The sequence below is a fragment of the Thamnophis elegans genome, chromosome Z (genome assembly GCF_009769535.1).
Source record: "Thamnophis elegans isolate rThaEle1 chromosome Z, rThaEle1.pri, whole genome shotgun sequence".
NCBI lineage: Eukaryota > Metazoa > Chordata > Lepidosauria > Squamata > Colubridae > Thamnophis > Thamnophis elegans.
Window position 1 is genome coordinate 47,716,576 of NC_045558.1, and position 20,918 is coordinate 47,737,493.

Below are 20,918 nucleotides of genomic sequence, written 5' to 3' on the forward strand. Positions count from 1 at the left end.
ACTGTTAATATGATACTCTATGCAATCTTTGAAAACCTTATTGAAATAAGTCACACACGGAATGTACTTTTTGATTATATGTGAGTATGGACACACAGCAGCTCCTCCACCTGCTCTCCGGAAATAAGGCCTTTCTAGGGGTCTACCCTTGTGACCTGTTACCACAGAGACAGATCACCAAAAGACCTTTTGGATTAATCATAAATACCCATCCTCACACTCTTCCTGGGGAGCACTGGCTGGCCCTCTACTTTCCATCTCCAGGATATGGTGAATTTTTTGATTCTTATGGAAGACCTCCGGATAGCCATGACTTTCCTGACACCATAGTGATGTTTTTGGAGCAGCAAGCTGAGAAGTACACATTTCACCAACGCCAATTGCAACACCCCAGTGCTGTGACCTGCGGACAACACTGTGCATTTTTTCTGCTGAACCGTACTAAAGGAGTAACCTATGAAAATATTTTAAAGATGTACTCCAATGTAGATACTAAAAATGATCAAATGGTAAAGCTGTTTGTAAAAACTATAAAGGTGGGGAGGGGGCTTGGACCCTGTAACCGTCACCAGTGCATACAGGCATGCATGCCTTACTGTAAAATAAAGAAAAAGACTTAAATGTTTAATGATCACTGTGTTTTTATTCATTTTAAAAATTGAGCCAGTCACCAAACCTGAGCTGGCTTCTAGGTTTTATTGTCCAAGGGCTAGAGGGTGTTCCTGTAAACATAGTCTTCTGAGCCCCAAAAGGGGCTGTCATAACAGAGTCGGGACTAGCAGCAGTTTCATCCTTAACAGCCAGAGTATCTTTCAACTTTTCTATTTGCTCTTTAACGGCAGTAGAACCCAACACAGAAGTTGGAACATTCACTTCGGCCATAGCATTCATAAAATCATCCCATCCTTTAGGTTTCCGCTTCTCCGTAGGGGCTCGGTGTTGCGAGGCGCCTTTCACCAAGTCTAAAATATTAGTACCGGGAATAGGTACACCTTTGTATAAAAAGGTACCCCGTTCATCCCAGGTTGAGACGTCCTGGTGCTGTTTCATTTTGTTCAGCAAAAGTTCTGCATTTTTCCTATAACGAGTGCTCACACCGCTTAGGATATCATCCATACCGGTGGTCTGTGGAGTTGTTTGTGGTGCCTGCTCTGGTAATGTTGGAGGTGGTTGAGGCTCCCCCGGTGGATAAATGAGATTCAGTTTGTCCTTTTCAGACTCATTTTGCCTGGTCAGTCTTAGATACCTCTGCAGTACAGAATTGTAGAGCTTAATCTTGTCATCCTCACTCAAATCATGCCTCTGAAGTATGTTGCGCATCTCATCATCCAAACGGTTAGTGGCTGTAGTACCCATAGTAGGCGTCCTGCCCTGTAGCTGCTCCATCTGATGACGCGACACCAGATACATTTTCTCTGCATGGTCCATGGTTTACCCTGCTAACAGGCTAGTCAACAGAGGAATAGCAGCCCCTAGCAAGGGACCTATAAAGCCGCCCGACTGAAGTATGATCTGTTTCTTCTTTTTGAGTGAAACCTTTCTATCGCTCAGCTTTTTAATGATACCCTTCTTACTCTTTAGAGACCGGAATTGTGAAGGTTTCAGAGGAAGATTTCCTTTTAGGGTGTTCAGTGCTATTTCTGCTATTGACCTCACCAGGTCATTATTAGCATTGCATAAAATGGCTTTTCTCTGTCTTGGTCCGGACTTTACTAAGATTTTTAAAAGCCCCCAATTTCTACGTAACCTCTCTGACATCTTAAATGAACTAGTGCTAAGATAACTGGGTTACAACTTTTTACTCTTCTTTTTCATCGTGTAAACAGTAGGCCAATCAGGGGGGAAGAGCCCCGTTCTTAGCCTATAGGATTCTGGAGTGCTGGCTGACAAATCTACTAACAGGTACCCGTATGGTTTGTGAGTGGCATCTTGGAATACTTCTAAAAAATACTTTGTGTTAGTGGGATACATCTGCCTGGCCAGTGTGACAATTTGCATTTGATCACGGGGGCTTCTGAATAAAACCAAATATTTGGAATTCAGAGCTATTGTCCTCATTTTCTTACCTTGAAAAAACAGGTTTTGTAGTATGAGAATAATGCTCAGGTTTCTGTGATGAACGTACTGTGTAAAAGCCTTCTCTATTTGGTCGCTGTCACCGACAGATGCCATGAGATCATCTATCACAGCTAGAGTTACTTGATTTGGCGGAAACAAAACATCATCTTCAAAAGAAGACGGAAGACCTTCCACAAACTTAATATAAGGGAATTTATTAAGCAGTTCTTTGTACAGAGGTTGCCAACAGCTATAAAACCATACAATATTTTGAGGAGTTTGAGACAATACCCCATCACCATGTTCTAACATTTGTTTGATAAAAAAAGATTTACCAGAATTGGACGGACCACTTATAATACAGGAAAAAGGGTGTACAAATTGTGCAATGTTTTCCATTCCCCTTAATAACCGTAAGGCAGTGTACAGTAATCCTCACTATTTAATAACCTTTTATTATACACAACTTTTAAAGTTTTTCGGAGGACCCTCGTTTCTAAGGTCCACTGTTTCTTAACCCTGACAATTCCCAACTGTTCTACACTGATCTCCTTTTTTCTCTTTGCATCAGGCAGACAATAATCATCTACCAAATCTTTCAAACTGTCAAAGTTAACTTTACTGCTATTACCACAATTTAGCGTGATACCCTTCACTTTTACCACTGCTTCACCGTTGGATAAAGCATAAGCATACGTTTTTGGGCCGGCCGCAACAAACTCTGTTATCGTAGTGTTTGGTGGAATTTCGCTTGTCAGTTGTCCTAAATAATCACCCAAAGGGGGTGTCCACGCCCCCTCTCTACTTACAAAGATGACTGAATCGGTGTCATGGTACAGACACCTATCGCCCAGCCCCTCCAGTAGTCTGTATAATTCTAGCCGTGCATAAGCGGTCGTAAAGCTGGCAATGAATACATTAGTGCATGAGGACTTGGTGGGTTGGTTCTTGGCAGTTTTCCACGTCACGACAGCTGTCTCTGTATCTACAAACTCACATGAAGAAACGTCATAATAGGGTACAAAAAGATATTTGAATAATTCCTCAGGGTTTGTCACCACTGATGTGGTCAGGTGATTGGTGCTCTGCCCAAACTTGCCCCACAATGAATTTAAAAAGAGTTTGGCAATCTGTCTTTTGGCAGGATTTACTTCAATGCTGTCACGTCGTAAATGGACCCCTTCCATCTTTTCGTAATCCTGAATATATTGCTCTTTATCCTGATCTGTTTTGCACCATTCAGGGTAACCACTGGCCTCCTGTTTCTGTCTGAGATGCATGTTCATATATCCTGAAAATAGCTCATTTGAAGTTTTTTCAAAATGCCAGATCTCATAGATTTCAACAATTCTGTAACCTTTTTCTAAGGCTACATTCAATTCAACAGTACACCATGTACCGGTCAGAGCTCTTTCCTCATCACTGTGTTTACAGGGGGAGGTTTGCAGTTTTTCTGTGCAGGTAGCGCACAAACTAAACATTAATTTGCCCCCTGATTTGTGAGGTAGGACTGGGAAATAGAGATTCCTTGGCGGGTACACTTTGACTTTGACTAGCCCAAAATATTGCTTTATGTCCCCAAAGTTTTGATAGATGATTTGAGGGTGCCCAATTGGATACTCCTTGGTCTTATTCACAAAAGGGTACAAACTGGTGAAATCGTAGTATAAGATTTGTTCACCAGGTTTTGGTTTGTAGTACAGGCATGTAGCATTTGTTCTACCACCAAAAAAAGCATCTCGAGGATTCAAAGGAGCTGGGAGCTTATTCTCAACTAGAAACTGCTTCAAAGAGGTATCCTCCTCCACCATGGCTCGCCACTCATGTTCCCAGATGCAGCGCAAAGCATAACCCTGTGACCTGAGGTATTCTTCTTTAATCCTAGTACGGCTGTGCAGGCTACCATATGTTGAATCAAGTAATTTGTTGAAGTCTTTTTCAGAGTAGCAGACAGGGCACCCATGAAAAAAACACCCGTGAAATTCAAAAGCTGTGGGGGTTCCATTTATGACCGCGAAACCATCCAAAAAATATTTGCCCACTTTCTTTTCACCACCCTTCAGAGCATGTTGAATATTGAGCTTCTCAGTGTGCTCTATATACAACAACCATTGAATCGCTGGAGCCGAATACCTTTTCTGTGTATTGTGATAATTGTCCAAAGGATCTAAAGCAATGGTATTGCTTTTCAAATACATGAACAGGTACTGTGCCATGCAGACAGATGCCAATGTGATATATTGGAAGGGGTCAATGCATTGAATCTCCTCAACAGTATCCAACCCGACCCCACTGCTGTACTCACGCTCAGTCATTTTCATCACCTGATCCCTAAATCGAATACAGGCCTCTCTTAATATATCTACATCCTGTCTGCAATAGTAAGCCAGAGCCTTCTTTAGTTTAAACACAGTACCTCTATTAGCAGTGTGCCATTTCAGGAATTCTTCTCTCTCCCCAGGCATCATAGTTTCTGGGCTGTAATACTTGGTTTCAGGGAGCGGCCCCACGTAGTCTTGATTGGCCATTGTATTGAATAAGTGAGGGAAATATCCTTTGCAGCCTTGAAACCCCATAGCTTTGGGTAATTTGGATAATTTAAGTGGTAAAAATGAGAGGCTATCAATAAACCGAATCTTATAGTCTGGAAGGGTAATACACAGTAGTTTCCCACCCTGACTTATAAGTTGAACCCTAACCTTTTCTCGGATCAGCTGCCTCAGTACAAGGTATCCATCATAACCTTTGGAGTTGTGTGCAATAAAAGTACAACCTTTAAACTTATGATTTATAAATTTCTTTATAAACTGTTCCAAGCATCTAACACCATAACAATCCCACCTCACAACATCTTTATCGTCCTCATCTTTCAGCATATCCCTGGCACATGTATAATTAGGTATGTGGGTACCTGTTTCTTGGCAGCATTCAAAATCATAAATAATATATCTTTCGCCAATTCGTGGTCGGTCCAACGATTTTAGAAAGCATAAATGACCTTCCAAGCTTTCTACCTTCTCAGAGCACTGCCCACATTTGACTTCCTTGCACTTTTTGTGGGGGGTAAAGACATAAAGACCACACGTTTCACAATATTGTTTAGTCTTACACTCAACTTTTCCCTCCTTAGCGAGTTGTGCATGTCTTTCAGCACATTCCTTAGACCGACAAGGTGCTTTGCATCTACAGCACAGCCCCTTCTCCACCTCAACCTGCTGACACTCTTGCTTTAGGCATGCTCTGCAAATATATTGGCACCCGTGACTAAATTTGTGGTGATAAGCCGTGTGGCAGAATTTACAAAAATAGCGTTCGCCCAGAAAGCCCTTGATATTTTTAACACCATAGTAATGCCTGTCGTGCAATAATATAAATACTATTTTTTCTTGCTGCGGGTGACCTGTAACAAAAAAACGCCACCCGTCCTGCATGTAAAACAAGATCTTTATAGTGACCTGTAAATGTTTTTCAAAGATGTGTACCTGAGAAAAGTCAATCCTGTTTCCTGTGGATATACCCAGTTTGCTGTGAAGTTCCCTGGCCTTGGTAATAATTTCTTGCTTACTACCATCAGAACCAATCAGACAGAGCAAACAGCTGGCAAAACAAAGAAATTCGCCTTCCACATTGAAATCTACTAGATGCTGTCTTTTTTTCTCCAGTACTTTGGTAAGCAGCAAAGTATTTAACTTCCTAAGCCCCCCTCCCTCCTTGTTCTTCACGATGGTAACCACTAATTGCAAATCACCCCCCCACAATATCTCAGCCTTACTTTGTAGCAGATTTTCAACACTGGTCAGAAAATCATCAGCGTTTAAATCATTCATACACCTCCTATGAGAAAAGATGGGATGGTTTAACCCCTCTGCATCCAACCGTAGTTGAACAAAATCATTTGGGCCGATGTTCATGGCTACGTTATTCAAAAGAATCTGTATCACATTATGTATGGCCTCTATAGCAACTACAAAAGATCGGATTTGATCAAGATTAATAAATCTATATCTCTGATAATATTCCACAGCTCTAAAATTCCGGATAGGATTTTCCCACGCCTGCACCATATCCAGATAAACATTGTTCACATTTTGAGAGTTTACAGAGCCAGGAGCTTGTAGCTGGGACATAGTATGGTGTGTATCCTCTTCTGGTTGAGAGACAGTCATAGTATCACAACTAACACTGTCTGCTAGGGATTCAGGAAGCCCGGCGCCATGCATTTTTGCTTTTTTGCAGGACGGTTCTGATTAAACAAACAAGCAAAGAAACAAAAAAAAAAAAAGTTATCACCAACATTCCAAATAAACACACACACACACACACACACACACACACACACACCCCCATTTAGTTTCTAAAAAATAATACTAATAGAGTTATAGTTGGATAAAATGTGAGATATTATACCTCCTAGCGGACTTTGTGCTGTGCGGCTTGTGGAAGGCTGAGGGGTCATGTTATGCTGGGACCCCTGGGATTCTGCAGGAATAGTGTGATCAGCGAATGCTTGATCGTCCACCCATTCTGGAGGAAAAGAAAAAAAACCCCAATAGTCAGAATTGTTGCAGAATGTTTATAAGAATCTAAATATATGAAAGTATGAAAGATAAATACCTTCATATGCCCTCAAACATTCTGAGTCTGTCAATTCATTCTAGTGAAAGAAAAAATTCAATCAAACAAATAAGCAACCACTCTATAAAAACCATTTTATATCTAAGTGTTTCAAAATTAGGCTTAAAATTACTTACAATTGTAACACCCATCAAACATTCTGAATCTGTCAATTCATTCTAGTGAAAGAAAAAATTCAATCAAACAAATAAGCAACCACTCTATAAAAACCATTTTATATCTAAGTGTTTCAAAATTAGGCTTAAAATTACTTACAATAGTAGATTCCATTCTGAACAGGGGTCTTCTTAGCAGTTCAAATTGCTCCAGAGGTATGGTTATGCCAGAAACCAGTAAACATGACTAGACCTGTATAGTCTCCTGCTTTTATACACCTTAGTGACGTCACAAATTAATCACATCAGAAAAGGGGAGTTCTTCACACCTTATGCAAAAACTGCCCGCCCTGCCTAGCTGAAAGAAGCATTTGAATAGAAGCTAATGTAGTAATATCACATGAGCTTTAATTAAACTGTATCTCTGTGTTTAACATCTGACAAGTTTAAACAGAAGGGTCAGCAAAAGAAAAAAATATAATACACCTTTCATGTGTTTTGTAAATCACATTTTATTATAAATTTCATAGCTTTAACAGTTTATTGTAATTAATTTCTGTTACATTCTGGCATATGATCCTCTTCAGAGCCAATGGTAATTCAGCTTCAGTCTTTGACATTAATGACAGCGGTTCATGGCTATTCTTTATACACTGTATGAATGTCTTGAGATCGTCAAATGTATCCCGGGTGAAATATAATTTATCCATTTTGTCAGTAATACTGATGATGACCCAGAGAACATGTGGCATAGAAAGCCGAATACATAAGCTGTTAATAAGTTCTGTTTCATTGTTTCCATCCACATTATCTTCTGATTTTAAACATCCCATTAAACAATGATGTATTATTTTAATAACACACGCTTTCAGAACTTGCGGCATGCTGACATTTTGAGGCTCCACCGCTTCTAAAACAGGAAATAAGGTAGAATTAGATTGGGGGGTGGGGGGGGGGTGTTTCAACTAATCAAAATACTGTTTTCTTAATTTTTATATCAACTCACCATTTGATATTTTGCAGAATCTACAATAACAAAATTTTATATTCTCTTCAATGAAGACAGGTCTTTTTCTTATTCTACGCCCATGCTTGGGAGGTTTGGGGATCAAATTTATATCAAACAAATCCCCTTCTGAAGTTGCCATATAGGGTTTGTTGCATTCTGGCATATGATCCTCTTCAGAGCATTCGATGCTGGCTTTTGCTGTTGTTTTAAAAACATCTTTGGAATCAGAGGTTGCCATCTTCAAGAGACTGCTGAAATTAAGTCAAACTAACCAGCTCTTCTAATGACAAGTGTGCCTCGCGCATGCGCGGAATAACAGGGGAGGGGTGGGGTGGGGCAGGTAAGACGTGTCTGGGCCTGCCCCACACATGTCTCTTACGCATGCCTGGAATCACAGAGGAGCGGGGTGGGTGGGCGAGTAAAGCCTGTCAGGGCTTATCCCTGGCATGAATGAACAGGCTTATCCACTGCATGCAACCTGGCGGGGTTGCCTATTGTGAACATTTTAATTCCTGTTAATATTCCTTGTCTTTTCCTGTTGGCGGGCTTCAACCTACCTAGAAGTAAATACCTTTTAGAGAAAAAATGGTTAAATGCAGACCCATGTCCCAACAAAAATTAAAACCAACATTGCCTAGAAATAAATTCTTTCTAGGATAAAAAAGTGGGCTTAAATGCAGCCCATACCTTTTAGAGAAAATGGTTAAATGCAGACCCCCATGTCTCAACAAAAATTAAAACCAACATTGCTTAGAAATAAATTCCTTCTAGGGAAAAAAGTGGGTTTAAATGCAGCCATTAGGAGATTGATTACAAATAAAAAACATTTTTTTATTTCACAACCCCACTCCCCCCACCCTTGAATGTCCATAGAATTAATCTAGGGTTAAACTAATCATGTACACAGAGTCTTGGCATCTTTCTTGATGGGGTAAGTTTCAACCCTATTTGATGGGGTTAGGCCATTACACATATCCAGCTAGGGCTGCTTAGGCCTTTACAAATATTCAGCTAGGGCTGCTTAGGCCTTTACAAATATTCAGCTAGGGTTATGATCTTATGAAATCTTGCACCACGTGGGTCAATTATGCACACCCCAGCCGGGGAGGAGGGGTATACACGTCACATCCGGAGGGTGGGGGCTGTGCACGTCACTTCCGCTTAGGGGGCATGATCTGGTGACGTAATCAGCACGTGGGTTTGTTTACTTTGATGACGTCACTGATCAAAAGTACTGATAATTTTCATTAAAAAAAGGTATGAACTATATCTACTGTAGTGTGCTAAGTCTCAAAAAGGAACAGCCTTTGATATATTTAATCTCTAGGAAATGATTACAACCACATTTTGTAGTAATGAATTCTACAACTTAATTATATATCACAAAAACTATTTTTTCTTCACTGCAGTCATTAAGATGACCTGATGACCAGTATTCTGAGAGGACAGCTTCTCCCTGTCCACTTTTTCCATTCCCAGTGTGACTTTATTTACCTTAACTGTGTTCCATTTTAGTTGTCTTTTCCCTATTTTGCCTACACTAGTCCTTACGGTATAAAGCGTTTCAAGGCACTTGGCCTTGTATACACTTTTTCTAGTTCTATTGTACTATACCCTTTTTCATACCCAATAGAGGTATGAAATTCTTGTACATAACTGTACAAGAATTTCAGATGTCAACATCCTTAGATTTGAAAAAGGACATTTTTCAATCTTTGCAGTTTTATTTATAATCCCTTTCTTAATGATCTCTTAACATGGGAATTACCTTGGAATATACTATGTTAATATCTTCACTATGCTCTCCACTATGATCTCAAGATCTTTTTCCCCATTAATTTCAGACAGCTCACTATACAAAAGAAGTTAGGCAGGGAGTGTTCTAAATCTTAAATGTACATTACATTTAAACAATAGTTGCCATTTGTTTGACAATTGATGCAATTGAAAGGAAACATGGGGCCAGTGTGGCTTTGGCTTGTCTACCCAGTGCGAAGAGGAAACATGCTAACAGTTTGGGGAGAGGCGTCAAGCTGGCCACGCAGATCCAGTCACCCACATCCAGTCCCCCCCACAAGGTCAACCATAGACCTGATGCGGCCTTTAATGAAATTGAGTTTGACACCCCTACCCTAACCCAAGATCATTTATTAGTAAAGGTATTGGCTCAAAAGCACCTTTTTCGGTGCACAATTGTCTATTACTACCATTTCCAACATTACTAACACTAAGAATAGCATTAGATACGAATAGGAATGGCATAATGAAAGTTTAATACTTTTATTATATTTAACATGATGCTCATCCAGTTATCAAGAAGGATCATATTATTATATATTATATTGTTTAATAAGAGTTGGTGGTGATCAGAAAATATCCCCCAAAATGATGTTCCTTTCTTAAATTGTTTTATTATATTATTATAAAATGAAAGTTATATTTTATATTATTTAGGTATAGTGTTGTTTATAGCAGAGATTTTTAACAGAAACTTTAAACCTTGAAAGATAAAAAGTTTGTATGATATTAGGTATCATTCCTAAAATTAAATGTTAAAAAAAGTGAATTTTATATGCAAAGCTAATGTAGCATTAATAAACAATGGCAAAATATTTCAGACTATTTGTTATACAATAAAGGTTTCTGTTTTAAGCTTAATGCTGTATGTTACCTATTATTTATAACAAGGAACTTTTTTCATCTAAATGTGACTTAACCATATAAAGCTTTGGGAGACACTAAATACTTCTGCAGATATTTTTTTCTAACCTCATCTAACTTATGTGGATCCAGACCATATCCATGAAAGCCTGTATGATAACACTTGTATTGGGTTTTATAACAAATAGTATATCATATTTATCCTAAGGATAGAAGTTAAGACAGGTGGTTATTCCTGCCTTTTGCTATTTACTCATGGGTGAAAACTTTATGAGAAAGATAACTGTGGTCAGATAAAGTAGTTAAGGACAGAAAGCTCTGTGCCAAACCAGGTGATAATTACTATAAGGCTAGTCCCAAAATTGCTTTTCCAAAAGGCAAGTGGACTTTCTTTGTTTCTTTCAGTTTTGAATAAGAGAACTGAAGAAGCTTCTTGAAGGAGAAGCGAAAGGTTTTCAAGGGAGAGTGTCAAGAAAGCTCAGTTGCCTTTTGGAAAAGCACCTTTGGGACAATCACGATTGAGAGAATCTCCATGGATATTTGCCATAATACTACAGTACAGTTACTCAAGAGGCTGGAAGCACTGGAGTTTTCTTTCTGACCCAGGAAAGAAGTCCAAAATTCAAGGAAATGTCTAAGTCAGCCATCTTCTGGCGCAGGGCGGTTGGAAGGAAGAAAGAAACCGCCAAGCCTGCTTCTCTGTTCTTTTGATGCTGTTCAACATCCACAGTTCCGCCTCACCACGCGGGGTTACACGTGAGAACGGCTTGTTCTTTCTAACCTCCCCTCGGCTTCCCGAGAAAAAAGGAACTGTGTCACTAGGTGAAAGACGCCCAAGCGACAACGCAGAGCGAATGAAGCGCAGGTAGGGGAAGGGACGGAAGGATGGCAGTGCAGAAGCACATGGGTCAGCGCCGTACCACCGCTGACTCTTCTTGCCCTGGTGTCAAGGAGAGGAGGGGGGGAGCCGCAGCAGCCCTGACAGGGAGTCAACTCAGCAAGAATCTTCCTCAGGAAGGCTCGGCGGCGGCTTCTGCGGCCACTCTTTCGTCTCCTCCTGCCTAACAGCGCACGAGGCAGCTCCACGCACAGGGCAGGAGGGTGCACCTCCCATGAGCACAGTTGCTACAGTGGTTCTTTTTGCCTCCGCACGCAGGTCGGAGGCATAGAAAAGAGACCCAGAAAGAGGCACCCTCCTGCACCGCGCGCTCCGGCAGCCCATTCGAAGCTGACACCAGAGACGCACCGGGGTGGACTTCTTAAGCCGGTGGCTCAGGAGGCTTCCTCAAGGGCCAGCCGCAGTCCGTCCCGCTTCCTTTTCCTTAAAAATCACGGCCCTCGGCAACAGGTTCTTGTTAGAGAAGAAAGGCAGGCATGGAATTGAGTGTCGGTAAGTGGATTCTTTATTGGGACGGAACTCCGTAACCGTAAGTGCGGGAAGGCACAGGGTTTGCCCCAGGGGATAATTACAGCAAGAGAATTTGGGCAGATGGAGTTTTGTATTTTGTATTTAAGCAGCTGCTTTTATTAAGGATGGTCGTTTCGGCCAATGTCTTGGTTCTAAATGGTTCGAAAGTCGCCTTATTAGTTTATTCTCGCGTTTCTGTTCCAAAAGCAAAGCGACACAGAGTAAGCCCTGTGGCTTCTACACCTCTGAAGCAGGGACGATTCGAAACCGGCTGGTGAGATTTGTGCTGACTGAAAGGGCAGATCCCGGCGCAGGAATGAGAGGTTACATATTAGTGGTGTCTAGTTTGGCTATCAGTCCATACATGAAAAAACAAGTAATGCGGAATGGGAAAGGGGTTGGCGGGAAAAAAAAACCCCTTTCTTGGACCTTGATCCGAATCCAACTCTTTCCTTGGGATCGCAAGGCTACTATATTTTAGAGAGATCATTCTTGGACATTTGCTCTTGCGGACAGGTTTGGGCTTGCTGCCGCTCCTTCTTCCCCATAGTTGCAGCCCCTATTTCCTACTGATTGCTTCCTTTCCATCGCCTCACATGGACTGGCCAGCTGAGCCATGTGTGCCATTTTGTTTACGTTCTGTGCCAGGCGCGCCCTCATTGGCTCTGGCTTGCTGAGATGCCCAGATTGCATAATTGCGCTGGGCGGTCTTGCTGGGCGACCGTGTGGACCGACACGTGTAAGCAGCTGGAGTCCGTTGTTTTGGTGACCTACATTCAGGCGCGGCGGACAAGGGACACGTGGGGGCGGAGGCAGTGGAGACTATTCATTCAGCCACGCCCGTTGTCTCTTCTCACTCCGCCGCAAATTGGTGATTTGTACTTGGTGAATAGAAGGAGTTGCCCTGCAGACAAAGGATCCGGAGGCGACCCTTTCCGCTTGGAATTGGGAGGCATCCTGCAGCGGAATGCTTGACCGGACATCCTCAACTGCTGGACAGAGTTTAATCACTTTTGGTCTCGAAGTGATAGAAGATAGGTAGTTTTAGCTTGGTTAACTGTACATTCGCTAAGTAAATTTCATCAGTGTCGTGATCAGTTGAATTTAGAAAACCATAAGCAAGGATAGGATCAGAGGGAAATATAAGATAAGCGCTGATGATGTTACCTAGTGTGGTAATGAAAGGTCTGCGAGCAAACAAACAAGCTCAGGAAGCACCAAGGAGTCCAGTGGTGTATTTTTCCATTCTTTTCTGTTTTCTTTCTTCTAAATGAGCCTGTGTTATCCTATATACTTATTTATATGTAGAATTTAGCAATAAGAGCTGGCACAGTGGTTAGAATGCAGTATTGCGGGCTACTTCTGCTGGATGCCAGCTACCTGCAGTTAGTAAAGATCGAATCTCATCAAACTCAAGGTTGACTCATCCTTCCATCCTTCCAAGGTCAGTAAAATGAGGACCCAGATTGTTGGGAGCAATATGCTGATTCTATAAACCACTTAGAAAGGGCTGTAAAGCACTGTGAAGTGCTATTACTATATAATTAATTAGATAAGTTGTATTGGTCTACAACTCCTGTAATTTGTAGACTACAGTGAAGGAAGTTTAAACCAAGAAGTTTCTGTAACATCTGATTCTATAACTTTTGGATTGTATATTAAATTGCTACAACTTTATATATAGTGATATATAAAGTTGTAGCAATTCTATATATAATCATAAAGTTACAGAATAGCAGAATTAGAAGATACCTTGGAAGTTTTCTTATCCAAACCGCCCCCCCCCCCACTTAAGCAGGAGACCATATATCATTCCAGATAAATGGCTGGCCAGTCTCTTCTTAAAACTTCTAGTAGTGGAGCACCCACAACTTCTGGAGGCAGGCTGTTCCATTGATTAATTGTTCTTTCAGGAAATTTTTGCTTATTTCTAGGTTGTTCTCTCTTTGTTGATTTTCCATTCCTTGCCTTGCCCTTAGGTCCTATGGATAATAGATTGATTCCTCCGCTCCTTCTCTGTGAGAGAACCTTATATATTAAAAGATTGTTATGTTAAGTTCAGTGGCCTGTTTTCAGAGAAAACAAATGTAGATTAAAAACGGCTAAATATTTTCCTAGTTCTGGAAAAAAAAGATGGGAGATGAAGTGAACTATTTTTATTTGAAAAACAAGAAGAGTTATCAGAAATTTAAAGGAGAAAGAACATATGGGAAGCTTGATATGTCGCTGAATTTTCCTGAAAAAACTAATGCAGTTATTTCCCAACTTACCTTCATTCATTCAGTCATTCATTCACTAATTTACAGTACATGTATGGGCCTCCTATGTCATAATGATTCCAGAAATTTCACAACAATCTATAAAACATGGTTAAAAACAAAAGTACCCTCTCCCCCTAGTTGCCAGATCAAACATCCTCCTAGCTCAACCCCTTCTTTAGTCTAATGCTTAGGAAAGAAGCAGGTCTGCATAACCCTCGGAAGACCAAAAGGAAGCAATATGTCATTGAGTTTACTCTTACTATAGATCTGTTTGAGCAGACATGTACAGTTACATTTTATTGAAGTGCAGTTGATGCTAAAGATACTGTCTTGAAACTTACTCAGGCTGTGTTCATGGTTTCTACTCACATTTACTCTCATGTAAATGTGTTTACCAATTTTTTGTATTTACAGTCATCCGCTTGAGAATTAGACTTACTTGAAAGCATTTTCAGTAGTTTTGGAATATCACAATTTTGCTTATATCTCCTTCTAGGACAGAAAGCATTTTCAGTTATTTGCACTTTTTTCTTATGTGTGTCTGCCCATGTGATAGAAATCCAGTCATCACAGAGACTGCACTCTCACATGGACTATGAACTGTAGCATAACAGTAATGTAACAGGTTGGAGGAAGGTTGCAGAACAATTTTCTCTGATGACTGAGCTTACGCAATAGATAAAGTCAGGTGGTATAACATGTATAAACTCCAGAGGATTGCATAACTGAATTAGGCAGTTTGCTTAAGACAGAGAATTGGAATGCTTTTTTTATTTATTTATGAAAGACTGGATAGTGGAGGGAATGGTTCTCTCCCTCCCAATTCAGTAACTGTAGAAAGTACAGGTGAGTAGTGGCTGTATGTAATTGCCCCAAATGTCTTGTCCCAAGTGCCTATTGTACAAGTTGATAAAATTGCAAACATAATGGAATTTTAATAGAAAAAAAATTATATAAGGATATACAGTATATCTTGGAGAAATAAAATAAAGTTGAACTGAAAGGTGATATTTAGATGAGTAAAAAAAGGTTTTTTAATCATATAAAAGGTAAATAGAATGTCAGTAGCAATTGTTTCTTTTGGATCTGTTTAATATGTAGTTACAAAAATGAAATACAAAGGTATAAGAAAAAGAATGTAAAAAGATTGGTGGATCAGATGGTGTCTTGTTTTGCTTCTTGTAAGGTAAATTCTTTTTGGTTAGGAAGGAATATAGTGCTGAGAAGCTCACTCTCATTCTAGTAGACTTAAAGGCAACTTATAACCCATAGAATAATCCAGAATATAGCTTCTTTATTTATTAGTTGGCAGGATTTTTCTTTATGAATTTGACTAACCATCTTGTTATTTATGCATTAAGTCTGAGTAACATATACAATACAATACAATAGCAGAATTGGAAGAGACCTTGGAGGTCTTTTAGTCCAAACCCCTGCCTAGGCAGGAAACTCTATACCATTTCAGACAAATGTCTATCCAACACCTTCTTAAAGACTTACAGTGTAGGGGCATTCACAACTTCTGGAGGCAAGCTGTTCCACTAATTAATTGTTCTAACTGTCAGAAAATTTCTCCTCAGTTCTAAGTTGCTTCTCTCCTTGATTAGTTTCCACCCATTGCTTCTTGTTCTACCCTGAGGTGCCTTGGAGAATAGTTTGACTCCCTCTTCTTTGTGGCAACCCTTGAGATATTGGAACACTGCTATCATGTCTCTGCTAGTCCTTTCCCCCCCCCCCCCATTAAACTAGACATATCCATTTCCTGCAACCGTTCTTCATATGTTTTAGTCTCCAGTTCCCTAATCATCTTTGTTGCTCTTCTCTGCACTCGTTCTAGAGTCTCCACATCTTTTCTACATCGTGGCGACCAAAACTGAATGCAGTATTCCAAGTGTGGAATAACCAAGGCATTATAAAGTGATATTAACACTTCACATGATCTTGATTCCATCCCTCTGTTTATGTAGCCTAGAACTCTGTTGACTTTTTTGGCCGCTGCTGCACACTGCTGGCTCATATTTAAATGGTTGTCCACTAGGACTCCAAGATCCCTCTCACATTTACTACTATTGAAGAAGGTACTGTACCTGTGCATAACATGAAACAATTTAGAACATAACAATACAGACTACAGATAATGCTCAACTTATGACCAGAATTGAGACCAGAATTTCCATTGCTAAACAAAGCAAGTGAGCTGCTTCTGATTTTATTACCTTTATTTGCTATGTTTATTAAGCAAATCACTGCAGTTGTTAAATGAATCATGTGGTTATTAAGAAAATCCAACTTCCAAAGTATTGACTTTGCTTATCAGAAGCTGGTTGGCAATGGTTGCAAGTGGCAATCATTCCAATAGATGCTGCCACCATCATAAATAGCTGTTGCGAAGCACCCAAAATTTGATCACCTAATTGGGATTGTGCTGCAAATGGTCAAAAATATGACCGATTCTAAGTCACTTTTTTCAGTGCCATTATAACTTCAAATGATCACCAAATGAATGCAAGTTGAGGACTACTATATGGAAAACACACATCTGGAGGAAAATCATTAACACCACTAAAACAGATGTCCTACAAGGAGTCCTTTAACTATTTTGCTCAAGGTCGGGGTGGGGGGGGGAATCTAATTTGAAAACACTTTGTCTTGCTTTTTTCTTGAATTAATTATGTTTCTCCTTGTAAGGCTATTTAATCACTTCAGTTTTCTGAACATCACTGTGATAATAGTTTAAAAAGAATTGCACCATATGGGGTGCAAAGACTCAGTGGTTAAAGACACTGAGCTTGTCATCTGGAAAGCTGATAGCCTGGGTTCCAGACCAGAGTACTGTGCAATGGCATGAGCTCCCAATACTTGCCCCATTCCTTCTCATCTAACAATTCAAAAGCATGCAAATGCAAGAAGATAAATAGGTACCATTTTGGTGGGAAGGTATCAGCTTTCCATGTGCTTTGATACATAATCATGCTGGCCACATAACCATAGAGATATCTTTAGATAATGCTCGCTCCCTTGGCTAAGAAACAGAGAAGATCACTTAGCCCTAAAGTAAGACATAACTTCATCTTTACCTTTTACTTTATGTTATCTACAAAATATGTGTGTATTTATTTTTATGTGCCATCCATATAAACTAATACTTTACAATAGAAAAGAATAGAATAGCAGAGGATGGATTATTCTGGCCATTTTATTTGTGTTTCTTCTTCTATAATATTTTCTAAAGTGAAATTTGTCATGTTGCTACAAACAGAACTATTAAACCATTATCATTAAACTGAAGAATTTGTAAATACGTAAATGATCTTGGACTTTTTTCTATCCATTGTATTTCATAGGTGAATAAGCAAGGTTATTTCTAGTTGCCATTTTTCCTCACTATCTAATTACGATAATTTGATGTCAGCATTATTGCTTATGAATATCAAATAGCAGTTCTTTCACAGTTGATGTGCATTTACTATGAAAATGTTTACTACTTTTCCTCAATGCTCTTTTTTATTTACTTATGTATTAAGCAAAGATTGCTGAGCCTCTTGAGATTCCAAGTTATTTATAGGTTTTAACAAGTTGACATTGGAGTACATTACAATGATTTTCTGTGAAGAGATGGCTTATAGCCATCAGTAAGTAGGCTCTAAATCATAATAATTATATTCCTCTATATTCTTATCTTCTAGTCCAATTTTTAAGGGTACTTTAAGTAGTACTTACATATGATTAATTATGCTAAGTGAACATGGTTTTACATGTCCAAAGTTGGCATATTATTGAAATTCTGAAATATGATTAGATGAGAATTGTGTTAAAGAAATCTGACAGATTTTTTTAAAAGAATACTAGATTGAGAATAAATAAGAGTCAGGTAAATAGAATTAAAATGGCAATACAATTTACTCAAAATTAAAGCCATTTTTCTAAAAAGATCTGATACATTTGTTTTATTTCTCATTTTATATGATAAACCATGTACATAGATTTGCACGTCCACATAAGCTACTAGAAAATTGGTAGAAAATTCTGGAAATACATAATGGTATATGCAACTTTATTTTGTATATAAAAACAGCATAAAATGTTAAGTGCATTGGTATCAGAATTCTGTTTCAGGTTAAATTAAAAACTTGTTTTTGTAAAATAGAGTGCATGTTTACTATTTGATAGCGTATCCTTGATTTTTTTTCTTTTTTTCAATGGAATGGAAATAATATTCCTCTTTAAAAATGTATATTGCTTGGCACAAAACACTAATAATAGATGCCTCACCAATGTACCATATTATCATTCCCTGGTTTTGTAATTCCATTCTCAAAACCTGTTATTCAGATGTAATTTTTATTGTAGTCTGATGATGTATGAAATCAGCACACATCTGGTAAGCACAAAGGTTAAGACAATGTTCTGCAAATTTAGAAATATTCTTTGTGTATGGTTCTTATTAATGTTATTATTTGAAATGATTCTCCCTCTGAGGATCTTTTGTGAAGGGTATTTGAAATAGAGTATCAGTGGGAGACTTATTGAGGCTGGGGTCTTATTCATGGTTCTGTCTTACTAAACCTTTAAAAGTGCTCTGGAATTATTATTATTTTTTATTTTACTTTTATACATAAATAACCGTGTTGTAAGACTAAAAGTGCAAAAACATTTATAGTATCACTTATATTTAATTCTTGATTCTTACTTCTAGTTAAACTATATTTAATGTTCTGCAGGGGGCAGGGGAATTTTGGGTTCTTATTGTTTTAAGATGACACTACCTGACACATTGCACTATTCCATTATGCAACTCCATTTCTCTATTTTATTTGTAATGCAATAAAAGTAACCCATTTTTCCCTTCCTAATGCTTTTCATATTAATGCCATCGTTTGGTGCTATTAAAGTCTGAGCTAAGTAATTTCATAAAGAGTATAAAAACATCATAGATCACCAGAGACATCAAGACAAGTTAATCTGTTAAATGAAAACTCAATTGGATCCAATCTGCATGATAAATTGTAGTTTAATGATAGTCACTATGTGATGATTATGGCATTATGGAGTGCTTTAAAAAAAACTACCTACAATTGTGTTTATGGACTTGAATGCATGTCTTCCTTATTTTCCTATTTTATGCTGACTATTAGAGAGCACACAAATCAAATCATTGAAAGTCATTTAATATTGGGTCACATCTAAGAGAGAATGTTAATCTGTATTTTTCCTGCAAAACACTATTAATGTAAATTCTTAAATTGCACTTTCCAAATTCTTCTCATTATGAACTGTGATAATTTGGCTCATTTCCGGAGCATACTTAAAGTAATTATCCTATAGTTTTTGGACACCCTACTAAATCCTTTTTTTAAAATAGGGAAATGGTAATATCATACATCTGATCAATCATTTATAATGCAATTCTAACGCCCATGTTAAACAATTGCATTGGTGACTTGCATTTCATGTTTGTCTTGAACACAACAGCATTTGTTTCAATATCACTCTTATACATGTCACTGTCTTTCCCATATAAATATCTAAAATATTTCTTTTAGCATTCCTTAATTCAATTTAATCTCACATCACTTTAATTACTTTTGTTTTTAATTTCATTCACGGAAGGATCCTTTGGCCTTTTTCACCTCCTTCCAAAGTAATTTCTTATTTCTACCAAGGCCAGGTGCAATATTTGGACTGTTGTAAATTTGTATCATTTAACATGTATAATTTTTTTTAATACATTCTAGGAGTTATCCTTCCAGTCATTGTATAACTTGGAAAACTTGCAAAATGATTCTCTAGGCTATTTTTTTTAATGTTCATTGCTGCTGAAAGCTATTCTGTAAATTTATAAAGTTTATTGACTTTGTGTCTTAATATCTTACTATGCTTGCTATCTAATAGATATGAAAATCAAATTTGCAATATTTTGGATTCACCGCTGACTGTATTCTTGTGTCTTTAAAAACAAAAGCAACTTAAACGCCATTTGTTTTTCTCTGAGCACATTCTCTTGGTTAGGGCAATATAATTAAATTTGAATCTTGGGCTTCAGATGATGAAGTAGATACTGTTTTCTGAAAATCAAAAGGAATTTCGAATAATGTTATAAGAAGAGGGGATGCTGACCTCTGACTAGAGATAATGGTTATACTTCTTTTCCAGGAAGTGTAATTGCTTATATAAGCTCTTCAAGCTCTGCATCTAGCCCGGCTTCCTGTCACAGTGAAGGCTCAGACAACAGTTTTCAGTCCTCTTCTTCCCCTGTGCCACCATCACCAAACAGTTCCTCCTCTGAAGGAAGCTGCAGTAGCAAGAGTAAAGAGCACATTGATGGAAGACCAAACAGTGAACAGTTTGAGAATCACACTAAGGGAAATCAATTGAGTGGTGCCTCAGCAGCAAAAAGTCATAATGGATTTGCAAGTAAGTGCTATTAGTCTTTTTACAAAACACTCATTTTTGACATCATGTTTCTTGGTGCCTTTCATTTTTTTCTATAATTCTCAGAATTTCCTTTTTTCTTCCCATGGTTAGCTGATACGATTAAAGTGGTATTCACTTGTTGGATAATTGAAGCTTTGTAAATGCTTTCTATATCCTGGCTTCCAGGTGCTGTCTGGATGAACAAAATTGTTAGACACACCCATGTAACATTGTAATAGCAAATGAGATTAACCAAAGGAGGAACTTATGATATCTGATTTGATCCTTAGATTATCTACTTTTAGGTACAAGATACATTTATCTGAAGCTTGGCAGTAATGGCTTGTAGCCTGAAGTATTAAATCTTCATCACTTAA

General features: G+C 38.6%; 2 protein-coding genes across 3 annotated transcripts in view; one reads left to right on the forward strand and one right to left on the reverse strand.

Annotated features, from left to right (window-relative positions):
* Window positions 1-2,462: 2,462 nt before the first annotated feature.
* Window positions 2,463-7,726, reverse strand: LOC116521147. The gene is made up of 4 exons (XM_032235842.1): window positions 6,810-7,726; window positions 6,673-6,712; window positions 6,466-6,582; window positions 2,463-6,301 (listed from the first exon to the last, which is right to left on the reverse strand). Exons 1-4 carry the CDS (start codon window positions 6,822-6,824, stop codon window positions 2,463-2,465), a joined length of 4,011 nt encoding a protein of 1,336 aa, XP_032091733.1. The 5' UTR covers window positions 6,825-7,726.
* A 3,531-nt stretch (window positions 7,727-11,257) lies between these two features.
* Window positions 11,258-20,918, forward strand: part of NR1D2 (nuclear receptor subfamily 1 group D member 2) — a 28,302-nt gene continuing 18,641 nt past the window's right edge. Inside the window, exons 1-3 of one of the 2 annotated variants that reach the window (XM_032237069.1) lie at window positions 11,258-11,323; window positions 11,615-11,848; window positions 20,281-20,541. In XM_032237069.1, the coding sequence (XP_032092960.1) occupies window positions 11,833-11,848; window positions 20,281-20,541 (277 nt within the window). In that variant the 5' untranslated portion in view covers window positions 11,258-11,323; window positions 11,615-11,832. The other variant, XM_032237068.1, reaches the window with a different exon arrangement.

Coding starts and splice junctions, on each gene's coding strand:
- LOC116521147 (XM_032235842.1), bottom strand. Junction 6,583..6,672: donor ATGTTTGAGGGCATATGAAG/GTATTTATCTTT, acceptor CTTTTCCTCCAG/AATGGGTGGACGATCAAGCA. Junction 6,302..6,465: donor AGCACAAAGTCCGCTAGGAG/GTATAATATCTC, acceptor TTGTTTAATCAG/AACCGTCCTGCAAAAAAGCA.